Below are 20,154 nucleotides of genomic sequence, written 5' to 3'. Positions count from 1 at the left end.
TTACAATAGCATCAAAGAAAAATTACTTAGGAAGAATAAACTTAATGGAGGGGAAAACCTTATACACTGAAAAATACAAAACAATGCTAAAAGAAATTCAAGACACAAATAAATGGAAAGGCATCTCACGTTCATGGATTTGAAGACAATACTGTAAAAATGTTCATATTCCTGAGGGGAGTAGTTAAGATGGCAGAGAAGTAGGCTGAGACGACATCAGGTAGCAGGAGATCTGCTAGACAGCTTATCAAACCATTCTGAACACCTACAAATCCAACAGGAGATCAAAGAGAAGAAGAGCAACAATTCTAGAAACAGAAAATCGACCACTTTCTGAAAGGTAGGACCAGCGGAGAAGTGAATCCAAAGTGACGGGAAGATAGACCGCGGGGGGAGGGGCCAGCTCCCGGCAAGGGGCAGAGCAACGCAGCACAAAATCAGGACTTTTAAAAGTTTGTTCCCCTGAGGGACATCGCTCCAGAGGCTAAACCGGGGTGAAGCCCACGCGGGAAAAGTGTGGCCCCAGGTCCTGCGGAGTCACAGGAGGATCGGGAGTGTCTGAGTGTTGCAGAGCTTGCAGGTATTAGAGCAGGGAAGCCAGCTACAGAGACAGAGTGGAGGAGTGAGCTCTCAACTTGGGATTACCTTGAACTGTAATCTGTGGCACAAGCCACTGCTCTGTGAGTGGGGTCCCCACAAGATCCGGGGAGACCACCCCCCGGAAGAGCTCAGGGATCTGTGGGGTTCAGAGACTCCATGCGGAGCTGCCTGCCAGAAACAGGGACACTCGGTCACAGGCTGGGTGAGCTCGGAGTGTGACAGGGGGCCAGGGAGACGGGAGTGATTGAGCGCTTTTCTCTGAGGGCGCACTGAGGAGTGGGGCCCCGAGCTCTCTGCTCCTCCGGGCCCGGAGATTGGGAGGCCACCATTTTCATTCCTGTCCTCCGGAACTCTACAGAAAGCGTTCAGGGAACAAAAGCTCCCGAAAGTGAACCCAAGTGGATTACTGAGCCTGGCCCCTGGTAAGGATGGTGCACTTCTGCCTCGGGCAAAGACACTTGAGAATCACTACAACAGGCCCGTACCCCAGAAGATCAACAAGAAATCCAGCCAAGACCAAGTTCACTTACCAAGGAGAACAGCAGAATTCCAGAGGAGGAGAAAGCAAAGCATGGAATTCATGGCTTTCTCCCCATGATTCCTTAGTCTTGCAAAGTTAACTTTTTCTTAATTTTATTTTTTTTTCTTCTGCTAATTTTTTTTAACTTTTACCATTTCCTCTTTTAATGTTTTTTAACTACTTTATCTTAACAATGCCTTTCATTAAAAAAATAATCTTTTTTGAAACTTCATTGTTATAGTCATATTTTATACTTCATTGTATCTAACTTTATTTTTTGTATACACATAGGGATTATTCTTCTAAAAAATTTGGGGTACAACGTCTTCTAATAGATCAAAATACACCCTAAATCTAGCACGGGGCTTTTTCTAGTCTGCAGCCTGAGCAAATTCCCTCCACTTTCTTTTTCTTTATTCTCCCAACCAACTTACCTTATCAACACCTTTTTTAGAAATGAAAAAAAAATTTTTTTTCATCTTTATAGTCATAGTCCATCCCTTCATTGTGTTTACCCTTATATATGTTTTTCATTCTTTAAAATTTTGGGAGGCAGTTTCTTCTAAGAGGCCAAAATACTCCCAAAATTAAGTGGGTGACCCTGTTCTAGTCACCAGTCTAATATATATATATATATATTTTTTCCTTTTTATATTTTTTCTTTATTTGTTTTCTTATTTTAATTCTTTTTTTCTGAACTTCCTTTGCCACCCTTTTAGTATTTTATTTGCTCCTTCATATATTCTTATCTGGATAAAATGACAAGGTGGAAAAACTCACTACAAAAAAAAGAACAAGAGGCAGTACTGAAGGTTAGGGACCTAATCAATACGGACATTGGTAATATATCAGATCTAGAGTTCAGAATGACGATTCTCAAGGTTCTAGCCGGGCTCGAAAAAGGCATGGAAGATATTGGAGAAACCCTGTCTGGAGAGATAAAAGCTCTTTCTGGAGAAATAAAAGAACTAAAATCTAACCAAGTTGAAATTAAAAAAGCTATTCATGAGATGCAATCAAAAATGGAGGCTCTTACTGCTAGGATAAATGAGGTAGAAGCAAGAATTAGTGACATAGAAGACCAAATGACAGAGAATAAAGAAGCTGAGCAAAAGTAGACAAACAACTACTGGACCACGAGGAGAGAATTCGAGAGATAAGTGATACCATAAGAAGAAACAACATTAGAATAATTGGGATTCCAGAAGAAGAAGAAAGAGAGAGGGGAGCAGAAGGTATATTGGAAAGAATTATTGTAGAGAATTTCCCTAACATGGCAAAGGGAATAAACATCAAAATCCAGGAGATGCTAAGAACGCCCCTCAAAATCAATAAAAATAGGTCCACACATTGTCACCTTATAGTAAAAGTCTTAGCGACAAAGAGAAAATCCTGAAAGCAGCCCGGGAAAAGAAGTCTGTAAGATACAAGGGTAAAAACATTAGATTGGCCTAAGACTTATCCACAGAGACCTGGCAGGCCAGAAAGAACTGGCATGATATATTCAGAGCACTAAATGAGAAAAACATGCAGCCAAGAACACTATATCCAGCTAGGCTATCATTGAAAATAGAAGGAGAGGTAAAAAGCCTCCAGAACAAACAAAAGCTGAAAGAATTTGCAAACACCAAACCAGCTCTACAGGAAATATTGAAAGGGATCCTCTAAGTAAAGAGAGACCCTAAAAGTAATAGATCAGAAAGGAACAGAGACAATATACAGTAACAGTCACCTTACAGGCAATACAACAACACTAAGTTCTTATCTCTCAATACTTACCCTGAATGTAAATGGGCTAAATGCCCCAATCAAAAGACACAGGGTATCAGAATGGATAAAAAAACAAAACTTATCAATATACTGCCTACAAGAAACTCATTTTAGACCCAAAGACACCTCCAGATTTAAAGTGGGGGGGGGAAACAATTTACCTTGCTAATGGACATCAAAAGAAAGCTGGGGTGGCAATCCTTATATCAGTTCAATTAGATTTTAAGCCAAAGAGTATAATAAGAGATAAGGAAGGACACTATATCATACTCGAAGGGCCTGTCCAACAAGAAGATCTAACAATTTTAAATATCTATGCCCTAACATGGGAGCAGCCAACTATATAAGCCAATTAATAACAAAATCAAAGAAATACATCGACAGTAATACAATAATAGTAGGAGACTTTAACACTCCCCTCACTGAAATGGACAGATCATCCAAGCAAAAGATCAACAAGGAAATAAAGGTCTTAAATGACACACTGGACCAGATGGACATCACGGATATATTCAGAACATTGCATCCCAAAGTGACAGAATACACATTCTTCTCTAGTGCACATGGAACATTCTCCAGAATAGATCACATCCTGGGTCATAAATCAGGTCTCAACCAGTATCAAAAGACTGGGATCATTCCCTGCATATTTGCAGACCAAATGCTCTGAAGCTAGAACTCAATCACAAGAGGAAATTTGGAAAGAACCCAAATACATGGAGACTAAACAGCATCCTTCTAAAGAATGAATGGGTCAACCAGAAAATTAAAGAAGAATTGAAAAAATTCATGGAAACAAATGATAGTGAAAACACAACGGTTCAAAATCTGTGGGACACAACAAAGGCAGTCCTGAGAGGAAAATATATAGCGGTGCAAGCCTTTCTCAAGAAACAAGAAAGGTCTCAAATACACAACCAAACCCTACCCCTAAAGGAGCTAGAGAAAGAACAACAAAGAAAGCCTAAACCCAGCAGGAGAAGAGAAATCATAAAGATAAGTGCAGAAATCAATGAAATAGAAACAAAAAAAAACAACAGAACAAATCAATGAAACTAGGAGCTGGTTCTTTGAAAGAATTAATAAGATTGATAAACCCCTGGCCAGACTTATCAAAAAGAAAAGAGAAAAGGACCCAAATAAATAAAATCATGAATGAAAGAGGAGAGATCACAACCAATACCAAAGAAATACAAACAATTATAAGAACATATTATGAGCAACACTATGCCAACAAATCTGACAATCTGGAAGAAATGGATATATTCCTAGAGACATATAAACTACCACAACTGAACCAGGAAGACATAGAAAACCCGAACAGACCCATAACCAGTAAAGAGATTGAAACTGTCATCAAAAATCTCCAAACAAACAAAAGCCCAGGGCCAGACGGCTTCCCAGGGGAATTCTACCAAACATTTAAAGAAGAATTAATTCCTATTCTCCTGAAACTGTTCCAAAAAATAGAAATGGAAGGAAAACTTCCAAACTCATTCTATGAGGCCAGCATCACCTTGATCCCAAAACCAGACAAGGATCCCATCAAAAAAGAGAATTACAGACCAATACCCTTGATGAACACAGATGCGAAAATTCTCACCAAAACACTACCCAATAGGATCCAACAATACATTGAAAGGATTATTCACCCAGACCAAGTGGGATTTATTCCAGGGCTGCAACGTTGGTTCAACATCCACAAATCCATCAATGTGATACAATACATTAATAAAAGAAAGAAAAAGAACCATATGATACTCTCAATAGATGCTGAAAAAGCATTTGACAAAGTATAGTATCCTTTCCTGGTCAAAACTCTTCAAAGTGTAGGGATAGAGGGCACATACCTCAATATTATCAAAGCCACCTATGAAAAACCCACCACAAATATCATTCTCAATGGAGAAAAACTGAGAGCATTTCCACTAAGGTCAGGAACACGGCAGGGATGTCCATTATCACCACTGTTATTCAACATAGTACTAGAAGTCCTAGCCTCAGCAATCAGTCAACAAAAAGAAATTAAGGCATCCACATTGGCAAAGAAGAAGTCAAACTCTCACTTTTTGCAGATGGTATGATACTTTATGTGGAAAACCCAAAACACTCCACTCCAAATCTGCTAGAACTTGTACAGGAATTCAGTAAAGTGTCAGGATATAAAATCAATGCACAGAAATCAGTTGCATCTCTATATACCAACACAAGACAGAAGAAGAGAAATTGCACCCAAAACCCTAATACCTATGAATAAACCTAACCAAAGAGGCAAAGAATCTGTACTCAGAAAACTGTAAAGTACTCATGAAAGAAATTGAGGAAGACACAAAGAAAAGGAAAAATGTTCCCTGCTCATGGATTGGAAGAACAAATATTGTGAAAATGTCTATGCTACCTAAAGCAATCTACACATTTAATGCAATCCCTATCAAAATCACATCCATTTTTTTCAAAGAAATGGAACAAAGAATCCTAAAATTTGTATGGAACCAGAAAAGACCTCGAATAGCCAGAGGAATATTGAAAAAGAAAGCCAAGGTTGGTGGCATCACAATTCCAGACTTCAAGCTCTATTACAAAGCTGTCATCATCCAGACAGTATGGTACCAGCACAAAAACAGACACATAGATCAATGGAACAGAATAGAGAGCCCAGAAATAGACCCTCAACTCTATGGTCAACTAATCTTCGACAAAGCAGGAAGGAATGTCCAATGGAAAAAAGACAAATGGTGTTGGGAAAATTGGACAGCCACATGCAGAAAAATGAAACTGGACTATTTCCTTACACCACACACGAAAATAGACTCAAAATGGATGAAGGACCTCAATGTGAGAAAGGAATCCATCAAAACCCTTGAGGAGGACACAGGCAGCAACCTCTTTGACCTCAGCCGCAGCAACTTCTTCCTAGGAACATCGCCAAAGGCAACAGAAGCAAAATGAACTATTGGGACTTCATCAATATCAAAAGTTTTTGCACAGCAAAGGAAACAGTTAACAAAACCAAAAGACAACTGACAGAATGGGAGAAGATATTTGCAAACGACATATCAGATAAAGGGCTAGTATCCAAAAACTATAAAGAGCTTAGCACACTCGACACTCAAAGAACAAATAATCCAATCAAGAAATGGGCAGAGGACATGAACAGACATTTCTGCAAAGAAGACATCCAGATGGTCAACAGACACATGAAAAAGTGCTCCGCATCACTCAGCATCAGGGAAATACTAATCAAAACCACAATGAGATACCACCTCACACCAGTCAGAATGGCTAAAATGAACAAGTCAGGAAATGACAGATGCTGTCAAGGATGCAGAGAAAGGGGAGCCCTCCTACAGTGTTGTTGGGAACACAAGCTGGTGCAACCACTCTGGAAAACAGCAAGGAGGTTCCTCAAAAAGTTGAAAATAGAGCTACCTTACGACCCTGCAATTGCACTACTGGGTATTTACCCTAAAGATACAAATGTAGTGATCCGAAGGGGCAGGTGCACCTGAATATTTATAGCAGCAATATCCACAATAGCCAAACTATGGAAAGAACCTAGATGTCCATCAACAGATGAAGGGATAAAGAAGATGTGGGGTATGTATACAATGGAATACTATGCAGCCATCATAAGAAATGAAATCCTGCCATTTGTGACGACGTGGTTGGAACTAGAGGGTATTGTGTTTATCAAAATAAGTCAATCAGAGAAAGACAACTATAATATGATCTCCCTTTTATGAGGAAGTGGAGAGGCAACATGGGGGGTTTGGGGGACAGGAAAAGAATAAATGAAACAAGATGGGATCGGGAGGGAGACAAACCATAAGAGACTCTTAACGTCACAAAACAAACTGAGGGGGGCCCGGTGTAGTGGGGTAGGGAGAGGGTAGTGGGGCAATGGATATCGGGGAGGGTATGTGCTATGGTGAGTGCTGTGAAGTGTGCAAACCTGGCGATTCACAGATCTGTACCCCTGTTTGTAAAAATTTAAAAATAAAAAAAAAAAATTTAAAAACTGTTCATATTCCTCAAAGTCACCTACAGATTCAATATACTTAACAAAATCCCAATGCATTTTTTATAGAAATAGAAAACCCACCCTGAGATTCATATGGAACTAGAAAGGATCCTGAATACTCAAAACAATCTTGAGAAAGAACAAATTTAGAGGCCTCACATTTCCTGATTTCAAAATATATTACAAAGCTACAGTAATTAAAACATTATAGTATTGGCATAAGGACAGACATACAGACAAACTTAACAGAGAAGAGAACCCAAAAATAATCCTATGTGTATACAGTAAACTGATTTCTAACATAGTGCCAACAGTATACAAGGGGGAAAAGATAATTCCTTTAACAAATAGTACTAGGAAAATGGGTATCCACATATGAAAGAATGACATTTCATCCTTATACCCTAACCAAAAGTTAATTCAAAATAGATTAAAGGCTCAAATGTAGACTTGACACTGTAAAACTAGAAGAAAACAACTGAAAAGTTTGTTGGCATTGACACTGGCAATGATTTCTTGGATGTGATTCCAAAAGCACAGGCAATAGAAGCAAAAATAAACAAGTGCGACTACACCAAAATAAAAATCTTCTGTATAGCAATGGAAACAAGGGATTGAAAAGGCTACCTACAGAATGGGAGAAAATATCTGAAAACCATACATATGATAAGGAGTTAACATCAAAATATGTAAGAAAGTCGTATAACTCAGTAGCAAAAAACAAAACAAAAGAAAAACAACAAATCATCTGAATAAATTATGGGCGAAGGACTTGGAGAGACATTTCTACAAAGACAACATTCATATGGCCAACTGATATGTGAAAAGATGCTTGACATCACAAATCATCAGGAAAATGTAAATCAAAATTACAACGAGATATCGCCTCATACTTATTAGGATGGCCATTATTAAAAACAAAACGAAACAAAAAAACAGAGGATAAGAAGTGCTAACATGCACGTGGAGAAATTAGAACTCCAGTTGGTGGGAACTGAAAATAATTCAGCCACTATGGAAAACAGAATAGATATTCTTTACGAAATAAGTAGAACTACCATATGATCCAGTGACCTCACTTCTGTGTTACCTTTATCAGAGGTAATTGAATCAGGATATCAAAAAGAGATTTGCACTCCATGTTTACTTCAGTATTATTTACAATGACCAAGAAGTGGAAACAACATAAAAATCGATGCATGAATGAATGAAGAAAGAAAATGAAGTAAAAAATAGACTATTATTTAGCCATTAAAAAAAGAAGGGAATTCTGTCATAGACTACAACATGGATGAACCTTCATCATATTATGTTAAATGAAATCAGCCAGTCATTGAAGGACAAATACTATGTGTTTGCACTTACATGAAATAGCCATACTCAGAAACAGAAGGTAGAACAGTGGTTGCCCGGGGTTGGGGAGAGGGGTAGGGAGAACTGCTGTTTACTTGGTATTTGTCATGCAAAATGGAAAATTTCTAGAGATCTATTGTACAACACTGTGCTGATAGTTAATACTATCTACTACGCAGTTAAAAATTGAGGGTTGTGTGTTTTTGATCACCGTTTAAAAAGTGACTTTTCCTATCAGTCATCATTGAGGGCAGTGTTGTTATTGCCTTGCTGTCTATTTGCCTGAATTCCAAGCAGCCCTTCACAGAGCTGGAATCCTGTTTGGCCCTGGGAAGGGGTGGACCTCTTTCCAGTCAACACACAAATTTCTCATGTCCACACACACAGAGCTAGGGAGGTAGAAGCTCCAGGGGTTACTTTTCAAAGGCCAGAATGTACAAACTTGATCCCAAACAGATTTCCAGATTCTGGGATTTAGAAGAAAGGATTCAGGCAGGAAATGGTCTGGTTAAAAACTTTCCCAGCTAATTTAGATTATATTAAGTACCAATGCTTCAGGACTTGACTGAAGTGTTTCTAGATTTAGGTAAGATTTAAATGAAGGTAAATAATTAAATAAAGATATTCTATTACATAGTATTAGTGAAAGAGATAAATGAAGGATCTAACTAATCTATAGTATAAATAACCAAGAAACAAGTGCTGCCACAGGACTGTAACTACATAGACCATTTGCAGTCTGACTTATCAAACCATATTCAAAATTTCTAACTGAACACAAATGGAACAGAGCTCTGATCACATACACAAACACACACACAGACACACACACATTTATATTTAATATATACTATAACATATACATCATCAAATATTTTGTGTATAAAATACTTTATATAATATATATAATTACATATATATAATTTCTAAAATAATCTTTAACCAGAAACAACAACAAAAAAATGAACAAAGAATTTAGATATCAATTAAGTAATTTTTTGGGTGTTCGATGTAGGCTCTTTGTACAAAGTAAATATTTTCTGGGTACCTTGTCAAATTATTTCATAAAGTGTTATGGGCTTCATTTTTAATTTACATTTTACCTTTTGCAAGTAAAGAACTGTTCCTTTTAGTACAGCATAAAAAGTTTTCCATCCTCGCTTTCCTCTTGGAGCTAGAAAGGGGGAAAAAATGGAAAATTTTATTTGACAGAAAACAGCATTTTAGAAAGAATCAAAATGATCAACATGGTGATTGTGTTTCAATGTCCCTGGTTTATTAACTTCCAAAATTAATAATAATGAGAACTAAAATTTTCTTGAGATTTTAACAAAAACAGGCAGTATTCCAAAAATGTCTTCCATGTACTATCTCACTTAATCTTCCCAATAATCCTGTGAGACAGGTACTATGACTCTTCTCTTTTTATAAAACTGAAGCACAGAAAGTAACCCACTCATGGTCACACAACTAGGAAGGTAGAGAAGCAAGAATCTGAACCCAGGAAGCATGGCCCTATAGACATGACTTAAGGACTGGGAAAGCAAAGAGGCATTTTGGAAGTATATATTAATCTAAGGGAAAGCTTAAAAGGCTCATGTACCAGATCATCTATAGCTCTTCTAAGTTTCTAGAAATCATTAAAATCTCAGAATATAAAAGAACTCCTCTTGGCATTTCCCCTCAACACCCACCAACTGGATTATAACTTTAGATATTATTATTCCTATGGCAACCTGTGGTAACTCAGTTGCAGATCTTGCCACACTGTAACAATATTTTTGTTAAAGTGTCACTTTTCAGGGGATTATGAATGAAGTGAGAGCAGGTACCCTTCATTTCTATAATTCACAGTACCTAGCACTGTGTAAGGCAGACATTAGGTACCCTTATAAAAATTCTCCAAATTAATTTTCTTTCAGAAGTCCTTATATTATTTTTGTTTATATTTTCTTGGAGTAAAAAGTAGAATTTCTCAACTGACTTATGTATACTTTATAGACTATCCTAAAACAAAAGCACAGATTAGCAAAAACAGTTTATTATCTAATCTTAATCCAATTAAAATAATGTAACTAGAAAATGTTATTATCTGAATGCCATTTTTCTTTTTCTTTTTTTTTCTTTAAAGATTTTATTTACTTATTTGACAGAGAAAGAGACAGCAAGAGCGAACACAAGCAGGGGAAGTGGGAGAGGGAGAAGCAGGCTTCCTGCTGAGCAGAGAGCCCAAGGCAGGGCTCGATCCCAGGACCTTGGGATCATGACCTGAGCTGAAGGCAGACGCTTAATGACTGAGCCACCCAGGCACCCCTGTATGCCATTTTTCTAAACATGTCTATCCAAATAAGTAGAGAGGACCACTTGTTCTTATTCCTCCATCAACCATTTGGCTGCCTTTATGTTGTCTTAACTTGGATACCTAATTAAATTAGGAAATGTATCTTCTTAAGAAAATCCTTTAAATCTCCTTTGACTGAAGGCTCAAGAATTCTTAGGGTTGGGAATTGTGTGAATATCCACCTACAGAACACAGGTGCCCCTGCCAACACCATACTGATATATCCACCTGGCAAAAAAGGACTCAAAACATCCGCTCTGCAGGTTTCCAGGGAAAATTAAAAAAAAAAAAAATCATCCCATCTGTTTTCACTATGCAAGGTTTGAAAGTACATACTCAAAAATAAATGATCAACAGTACACCATCACCTCCTTTATAAAGAGAGCCACAGATCATTGTGTGTGTGTGTATAACATAAATGTTGACTATACTGTTCAATAGGTGTCAAAATCGATATGGTTGATGTGAGAATGGTGCACACAGAAGTGACCACAGGCTGCACGAGCCATGGCAGAGCAGGACCAAAGGCAGCACGGTGTGCTGAAGGTACCTGACTAGAAACAGACCAGCTGGTTTCTAGACTTGTTTTAAAACCATCTCACCCAAAACCCCTGAGTAACTCCTGGCCAATCCACCAACTTTTCAAAACTTCAGATGCTTTATTTAAAAATATGGATAATTTACCTAAGTTAAGGCAAATCACTAGCTAATGGTGGAAAATAATTTAGAGAAATCCCTTTTCTTTCTTGTTTTTCTCTTATTTTTATTTATTTATTTAGTTTTTGCTTTTTCCCAACACCTTTAATCCCCATCACCTATTTTACCCATTGCCCCCACCCAAATCATCTCTGGTAACCATCAGTTAGTTCCTTATATTTAAGAGTCTGTTTCTTCGTTTCTTCCTTTTTCCTTTGTTCATTTGTTTCTTAAATTCCACATGTGAGTGAAATCATATGGTATTTCTCTTTCTCTGACTGACTTATTTTGCTTAGCATCACATTCTCTGATCCATCCATGTTGTTGCAAATGTCAAGGTTTCATTCTTTTTTCATGGATGAGTAATACACACACACACACACACACACACACACACACACACACACACCCACCATTTCTTTATCCCTTCCTCTACTGAAGGACACCTGGGCTGCTTCCATAATTTGGAAATTGTAAATAATGCTGCAATAAACATGGGGATGCATATGTGCCTCTGACTTAGTGTTTTTGTATTTTTTGGGTAAATATCCAGCAGTGCAATTACTGGATATTTAGGGTAGTTCTATTTTTAGTTTTTAAAGAAACCCCCATACTGTTTCCACAGTGGCTGCACCAGTTTGCATTCTCACCAACAGTGCATGATGGTCCCTTTCTCTCCACATACTTGCCAACACTTGTTCTTGAATTTTTGACTTGAGCCATTCCGACAGGTGTGAGGTGGTATCTCATGGTGGTTTTGATTTGTATTTCCCTGATAATGACTGATGTTGAGCATCTTTTCATGTGTCTATTAGCCATCTGGATGTCCTTGGGAGAAATGTCTGTTCATATCTTTTGCCCATTTTTTAATTGGGCTATTTGTATTTTGGGTGTTGAATAAGTTCTTTGCATATTTTGGATACTAACCCTTTAACAGATAGGTCATTTGCAAATTTCTTCTCCCATTCCCTAGGCTGCCTTTTAGTTTTGTTGAGAGTTTTCTTTGTTGTGCGGATACTTTTAATTTAGTAGTCCCAATTGTTCATTTTTCCTTTTATTTCCCTTACCTCAGGAGAAATATCTAGAAAAATTTTATTATAGATGATGTCAAAGAAGTTACTGCCTGTGCCCTCTTCTAGGATTTTTATGGTTTCAGGTCTCACATTTAGGTCTTCAAGCCATTTTGCCTTTATTTTTGTGTGTAGTAAAAAAATGGGCCAGTTTCATTCTTTTGCATGTTGCTATCCAGTTTTCCCAACACCATTTGAACAGACTTTTTCCCATTGCACATTCTTTCCTCCTTTTTCAGAGATTAATTGATCATGTAGTTGTGTGTTTATTTCTGTGTACTCTATTCATTTCTATTAATCTATGTGTCTATTTTTGTGCCAGTACCACACTGTTTTCATTATCAGTTCTGCAATGTAACTTGAAGTCTGGAATTGTGATGCCTCCACCTTTTCTTTTTAAGATTGCTTTGGCTATTCAGGGTCTTTTGTGGTTCCATACCAATTTTAGGATTGTCTGACCCAGTTCTGTGAAAAATGCTGTTGGTATTTTGATAGGGATTTGCATTAAATCTGTAGATATTTGTTCTTTCAATCCAAGAGCATGGAAGGTCTTTCCATTTCTTTGTGTGGTCTTTGATTTCTTTTACTTCTTTAGTTACATTTATTCCTAGGTGTTTTATTATTTTTGGTGCAGTTGTAAGTGGGATTGTTAATTACTTTCTGCTGCTTTATCAACAGTGTATAGAAATGCAACAGATTTCTGTACACTGATTTTTGTATCCTGCAACTATACTGAATTTATCAGTTCTAGTAGCTTTTGGGTGGAGTCTTCAGGGTTTTCTATGTAGTATTATGTTGTCTGCAAATACTGAAAGCCTTTTATTTCTTTTCGTTGTCTGACTGCTGTGGCTAGGACTTTCAGCCTTTGTTGAATAAAACTGGTGAGAGTGGACATCCTTGTCTTGTTCCTTACATAGGGGAAATGTTCTGTTTTTTCCCATTGAGTATGATGTGGGATTTTCATATAAGGCCTTTGTATATTGAGGTATGTTCCCTCTAAACTTATCTTGCTGAGGGCCTTTTTTAAAAAATCATGAATGGATGTTATACTTTGTCAAATGCTTTTGATGCATCTATTTAGATGACAATATGAAATTTATCCTTTCTCTAATTGCTATGATATATCTCATTGATTGATTTGCAAATATTGAACCATCCTTCAATCCTGGGAATAAATCCTACTTGATCTTGTTGAATGATTTTTTTAATGTATTGTTGGACTTGGTTTACTACTATTCTCTTGAGGATTTCTGCATCTATGTTCATCAGAGATACTGGCCAGTAGTTTTGTTTTGTTTTGTTTTGTTTTTTGTGGTATCTTCATCTGGTTTTCTTACGCTAATGCTGGTCTCAAAGAATGAATCTGGAAGCTTTCCTTCTTCATCTATTTTTTGGGGAATAATTTGAAAAAAACAGGTGTTAACTCTTCTTCACATATCATCATAAATACTCTTTAATCCCCTTGCCCTGTTTCCCCTATTGAAGCACCCCACCCCCTGTCTAGTAATCATCAGTTTGTTCTCTATAGTTAAGAATATTGTTCCTTGGTTTCTCTCTTTTTTCCTTTAATAATTGTTTTGTTTCTTAAATGGCACATGTGAGTGAAATCATGTGGTATTTGTCTTTCTCTGACTGGTTTATTTTGCTTAGCATTATACACTCTACCTCCACCCATGTTGTTGCATATCGCAGGATTTAATTCTTTTTATGGCTGAATAATACTTCATTGCATATATATACCACACCTTCTCTATCAACTAATCTGTTGATGAACACTTGGGCTGCTTCTGTAGTTTGGCTATTGTAAATAATGCTGCAATCAACATAGGGGGCATGTATCTCATTGAATTAGTGTTGTTACATGTTTTGGGTAAATACCTTATACTGTGTTCATAGATTATAGGGTATTTCTATCTTTAATTTTTAGAGGAAGCTCAATAGTATTTTTCACAATGGGTGCACCTGTCTGCATTCTGGCTAACAGTGCAGGAAGGTTCCTTTTTCTCCACATCCTTGCCAACAACTGTTGTTTCTTATGTTGTTGATTTTAGCCATTTTGACAGGTGTGAGGTGATATCATATTATAGTTTTACACCCTATGTCCTATTCATTAGAGTGTTTTGTACATTTATATTGAAAATAATTACCGATAGATGTGTTATTGCCATTTTGTTACTTACTTTGTGGTTATTCTTGTAGTTTTTCTCCTATCGTTTCTTCTCTTGCTCTCTTTCATGGTTTGCTGGCTTTCTTTAGTGAAATACTTGGATCTCTTTCTTGTTATTCTTTGCTTATATATTACTGGTTTTTGATTTGTGGCTACCACTGGCTTATATGTAATATCTTCTGCATATAGCAGTCCATGCTATGCTGACAGTTGCTTAAGTTGGAACCCATTCTTTACTCCTCTCATCCTCATGTTTTAGGTATATGGTATTGTATTTTACATCCTTTTATTTTGTGAATCCCTTGGCTGGTTTTTACAGATATACTTACTTTTACTGCTTTTGTGTTTCCTACTTCTCCTACTCTTACTATGGCCTTTCCTTTCCTTTCCACTCAAAGGATCCCTTTTAATATTTCTTATAGGGTTGGTTTAGTTGTCATGAACTACTTTATTTTTTCATTTTTCTGAGAAAATTTATCTGTCATTCTGTTCTTTTTAAAAAATTTTAAATTCAACTAATTAACATATAATGTATTATTAATTTCAGACACAGAGTTCAGTGATTCATCAGTCTTATATAATACCCAGGCTCACTACATCTTGCACCCCCCTGAAGGTCCAACCCCAGTTACCCCATCCCCTCATCTCCCTCCCCTCCAGCAACCCTGTTTATTTCCTATAGTTAAGTCTCTTACAGTTTGTCTCCCTCTCTGATTTCATCTTCCCTCCCTTCCACTATGATCCTGTTTTGTTTCTTAAATTCCACATGAGATAATATGATAACTGTCTTTCTGTGATTGACTTCTTTTGCTTAGCATAGTCCTCTTTAGTTCCATCCATGTCATTGCAAATGGCAAGATTTCATTTTGATGAAATCACTGATGGCTGAGTAGTATTCCATTGTATACATACATATACACCACATCTTCTTCATCCATTTGTCTGTCACTCTGTTCTGAATGAGAGTCTTGCTGGATAGAGTATTCTTGGCTGAAGATTTTTCCCTTACAGCACTTTGAATATATCATGCCACTGTCTTCTGGCCTGTATAGTTTCTGCTGAAAAACCACTGATTGCTTATCAGGTTTCCCTTATAAGAAATGTCTTCTTTTCTCTTGGTGCTTTAAAAGTTTTTTTTCTCTACCACTATTTGCCATTTTAATTACTATGTGTCTTGGTGTGGACCTCCTTGCATTGATTTTGTTGGGGTAATCTCTGTGCCTCCTGGATATGGATCTCTTCTTCAGATTAGGGGAGTTTTCAGCTACTTCTTCAAATAAATTTTCTGCCCCCTTCTCTTTCTCTTCTTCCTCTGTGATCCCTAAAATGTAAATGTTATTGTGCTTGATGTAACTGCTGAGTTCCCTAAATCTATTCTCATTTTTCATAATTTTTCCTCTCTCTTTGTTCAGCTTGATTACTTCCCATTTCTCTGTCTTCCAGGTTATTAATTTGTGCCTCTGAGTCCTCTAACTTGCTATTTATTCTATCAAGTGTACTTTTAATTTCATTTATTGTCTTGGCTGCTTCTTTTTTTAATCTTTGTTCAGGGAATCACTGATGTCCTTTTCTTTTTTCAAGTCCAGTGAGTATATTTATGATCATTACTTGAAGTTCTCTATCGGGCATATCACCTATCTCCATTTTTTTTTTAAATATTTTATTTATTTATTTGACAGACAGAAATCACAAGTAGGCAGAGAGGAGAGAGAAGGGGAAGCAGGCTCCTGCCGAGCAGAGAGCCCTATGTGGGGCTCGATCCCAGGACCCTGAGACCATGACCTGAGCTGAAGGCAGAGACTCAATCCACTGAGCCACCCAGGCGCCCCCGCTTATCTCCATTTTGCTTAGGTCTCTTGCTGTGGTTTTATCCTGTTGTTTCGTTTGGGACATACTCCTCTGTCTCTTCATTTTTGTCTATCTTTTCCATGTGTTAGGAAAGTTATCTCCATTTCCTGCTCTTTAAGGTAATGGCCTTATGAAGAAGAGGTCTTATAATGTCCTAGAGTGCAGTGACCCTCCTCTACAGGACTTGACGCCTTAAGGAGCATCTCCTATGTGTGTTCTGTGTGCCCTGCTGTTGTGTCCTGACTGCTTTATCCTTCAGTGTAGTTGTGTGCAGAGGCTTCTTTGCCTTTTGTGGGCAGTGTTTGGTCCTCAGCCAAGTGGTGCACGTTTTAAGAGGTATGCATGGGTCTGCTTGCAAAAGGAGACCTGCCACTATCATCAGGACTGAGGCTACAGATCAGGAGATGTGGTGTCGGCTTGATTTGCACCATTCTTCTGGGGGAGGGGTACTGTAGCACAGGACTGAGGCAAGCATGACTGGCAAGGGCAGATCCACCATAGTGTAGGGAGATGGGGCTTGGTGTAAGCAAGTTAGGTGTCAAAAGATGGGAGAGTGGTTATAAATTCTCAGTGTGGGCAAGGAAGGTTATTTTGATTCTTCCTGGATGTATCTTGATATCTTTGTTAAAGGACTCAACTTTCCTAAGATAAAGGGGGATTAAAAACTGGTTTACCTATGGGGTAGCATAGACTGGGGAAAAGGGATTACCTTGAAGTTTAACTCTATATGAATATTAAAAAATAAAAATAAAAATAAACTAAACTAAAATTAAATTAAATTAAAAAATTAAAAAATAGAAAAGCAAAAGAAAAACACAGGTATATGTATCAAAAAGTTCAGGTTTAAAGGTTATTATGGAATTTGATGTACTGGACATCTCACTGTGATGGTAAATAGGTTAAAAAATTATCTATAAAAAAAAAAATGAACCAGAATAGTGGGAACGAATTAAAAATAAAAGTTGTATCTATGTAGTAGTGGTGGTTGTTCTCTTGTCTTTTTGTTGTTGTTGTTGTTGTTGGTTTTCTGGGGGAGGGGCCTGCTGCGTGGTTTTTCAGGCACTGTTTCCTGAGTTAAGTCCTCCTGTCACCATCAAGGGGGTGGGCTCTGAGGAAACCGGTTTTTCAGGCTTTTGTTCGCTGGAGGTTTTTTGTTTGTTTGTTCATTTGTTTCTTCTTTGGGATAGGAGAGGAATGCAAGTTAGGTATGTTCTCTAATTTCACTGAATTCTAGAACTTTCAAAGGTATCCTTGCTCATGGCCATGAAATTCAGAGCTGAGGCATGATCCCTCTTGTCTGCCCTCTCAGATGTGACCAGCCCAACGTTTTTGCATGGTACCAATGCTAATAGCAGCACTAATTATAGCAAAAGTAATACCACATGCTGTTTTAAGCACTGTTCCAAAACTTAATGTGTATTAATAAAGCTTACAACTTTATGAGGAAGCAAATATTATAATCTCTACTTTACTGATATGGAATCTGAGATCCCATCTAACCTGCAGTACTTGCTCCCCACAGTACTGGACACTTTTGCTCTGCTTTATATGCAGGGGAAGATCAGTTGGGAAATGCATGGAAAGACCAGGGAAAGACCAAGACAAGTACCTTGGTTAACTCTGAGATATAAAAGTTATATTCGAGCTATTTAAGAGCTGACTTAGCATGGACTCTGACCGATCAGGGAAAATAGAGCCCAATAAGGACTGAAGGGACAGCCATGGTAAACAGTCTGTTCAACTGAACCAGTCCACATTCCTTGACTATCAGCCCTGGCTAGGGGACTGTTTCCTGCCCACTGTAGGTTAAAATAAGGAACAAAAAAGTCAAAGGAATTTTTATATTTATTATTCTATCTTTCTCTCTCCCCCCTCCTCTCTCTCTATCACACACACACACACACACACACACACACATACACACACACAGAGAATATACATTTCTGCAAAAGAGAAACTGGCAGTTGTTCCAAAGATGGGTGATAACGGAACTTTCATTAAATCTTCAGTATTACAAAACAGTTCTTGTTAATGTTCTCATCTCATCTTCATTATACATTTGAAGAAGCCTTTAATAACAATATCTTGGCTTCAATTACTGCCACTGATCTTCATAAAACAGTTAAATACATAACTGGGACTGAAAGCACAGATTGTTACCATTTTTTCATAAAGAAAGAGGAATCAGAAAATATTCCTGAGCAATAAAATAGTAGGTAAAGAGTATTGCTGGATATATGCCAAAAAGTAAAGCTATACATTTTTTAATCCACCAAAAGGTATAGGCTTCATGTAAAAGTTTACATTTGCATGCTATACTCTTCAACTTTAATTTCTTCTGAAATAAACTGGGAACAAATGGTGGCTAAGATCTTACTGTTCCAATTTTTCTATTTTATTCATAAAGCAGAGAATTTTTTCCTACATCAAAACTGATTCATCCTGTTTTTGGCCACTGCTCACTTTGGATTCCGTGATCATCAACTTTTGGCTTTTATTCAAGTTTAATATGAGAAAGACTTAATATGTATAGAAAGACACAGTATGTCCATTGTCTATTTTTTCTTTTAATACCCTAATCTCTCCTGTATGTTGGTTTAAAAAGCATTCTTCCACTGCCCCAGTAAAATGACAAAAATACCATCCACCCCCTCCCCCCAAAAGAGTAGAGGTCAGTAAGCCATATCCATACTAATGAGAAAGAATTCTTGAGTTACCACCTGAAGGCTAACACTGCAGACCCTACCAGGTTTCGAACCAAAGGGACTATGAGAATTTTGCATAGCACCTTCAATTTCCTTCTGTTATCCGGCAAAGAGGTTTAAAATATAATGCGATACCAATGAGGGCATTCCAAAATAAACCCTCCCTGAACTTGGAAACAAAGATGTGCTCAGCAAAAGCTCTTCTATACTAGTACAACTGGCATGAATTTATGACATATTTGTAAAAGGCATAAGACATTTTTAAAGCTGCTTTATTTCTCTAGTGACAACATCGGAAAATTTGGCAAAACTTTTAAATTATCTTCCTTACAGGATGAAGAGGTATCCTACCTTGCTTGGTAGGAGGCAAACTTAAATTCTACATCACTGAGGTAGGTGTGTGTGTGTTTGTGTGTGTTTTTTCTTTTAAAGATTTATTAGAGAGAATGAGTGAGCATGTGTTGCAGGGGGAGGAGCAGAGGGAGATGGGAGACAAGCAGATTACTGGCTGAGTGGGAAGTCCAACAAAGGGCTCTATCCCAGGGGCCTGGGGTTATGACCTGAACCAAAATCAACAGTTGGATGCTCAGTGGACTGAGCCACCTTGGTGATTAGGGAACAAAAGGCTGGCTGAGGACAAAGCAGAAACTGACACCCTGCAACCTTCCCCCACTCCCACTCCTGAGTGGGACATATGTGACATTCTTTAAGAATCTCCCACCTATCTTAATGTTAATACATTGCTAGAGGCAAAAATGACCTTGACAATGTCAAGGCCTCCAGGCCTCTTTAGCATATGAAAGTTCTATTGAAACCTCCCTTTTCCTTACCTCCCAACCCCATCATATGTAACCTGCCACCCTTCACAACCTGGGGCAGCAGGTTTCTGCCCACAGGTCCTGTCCCCATCTTTAATAAATCACTATTTTGCACCAAAGATGTCTCAAGAATTCTCTCTTGGTCATCTGCTCCGGACTCCACCCCACTGAACCTCACCTATATTCTAAAACTTCATCACTGGCATCCCTAAGGTGGCTGAAGGTACAACACAGGCAGGCAGAGT

The 20,154-nt window shown here is 37.7% G+C and overlaps 1 protein-coding gene across 1 annotated transcript in view; it reads right to left on the bottom strand.

Moving 5' to 3' along the window:
- Positions 1–20,154, bottom strand: part of PSD3 (pleckstrin and Sec7 domain containing 3) — a 536,900-nt gene that overhangs the window by 69,599 nt on the left and 447,147 nt on the right. Inside the window, exon 12 of the mRNA XM_080796195.1 lies at positions 9,368–9,438. Within this exon, the coding sequence (XP_080652321.1) occupies positions 9,368–9,438 (71 nt within the window). The remainder of the gene's footprint in view (positions 1–9,367; positions 9,439–20,154) is intronic.

The sequence above is a fragment of the Martes martes genome, assembly GCF_963455335.1.
Source record: "Martes martes genome assembly, chromosome: 2".
Classification (NCBI taxonomy): Eukaryota; Metazoa; Chordata; class Mammalia; order Carnivora; family Mustelidae; genus Martes; species Martes martes.
This window is presented reverse-complemented; position numbering and strand designations above follow the sequence as displayed.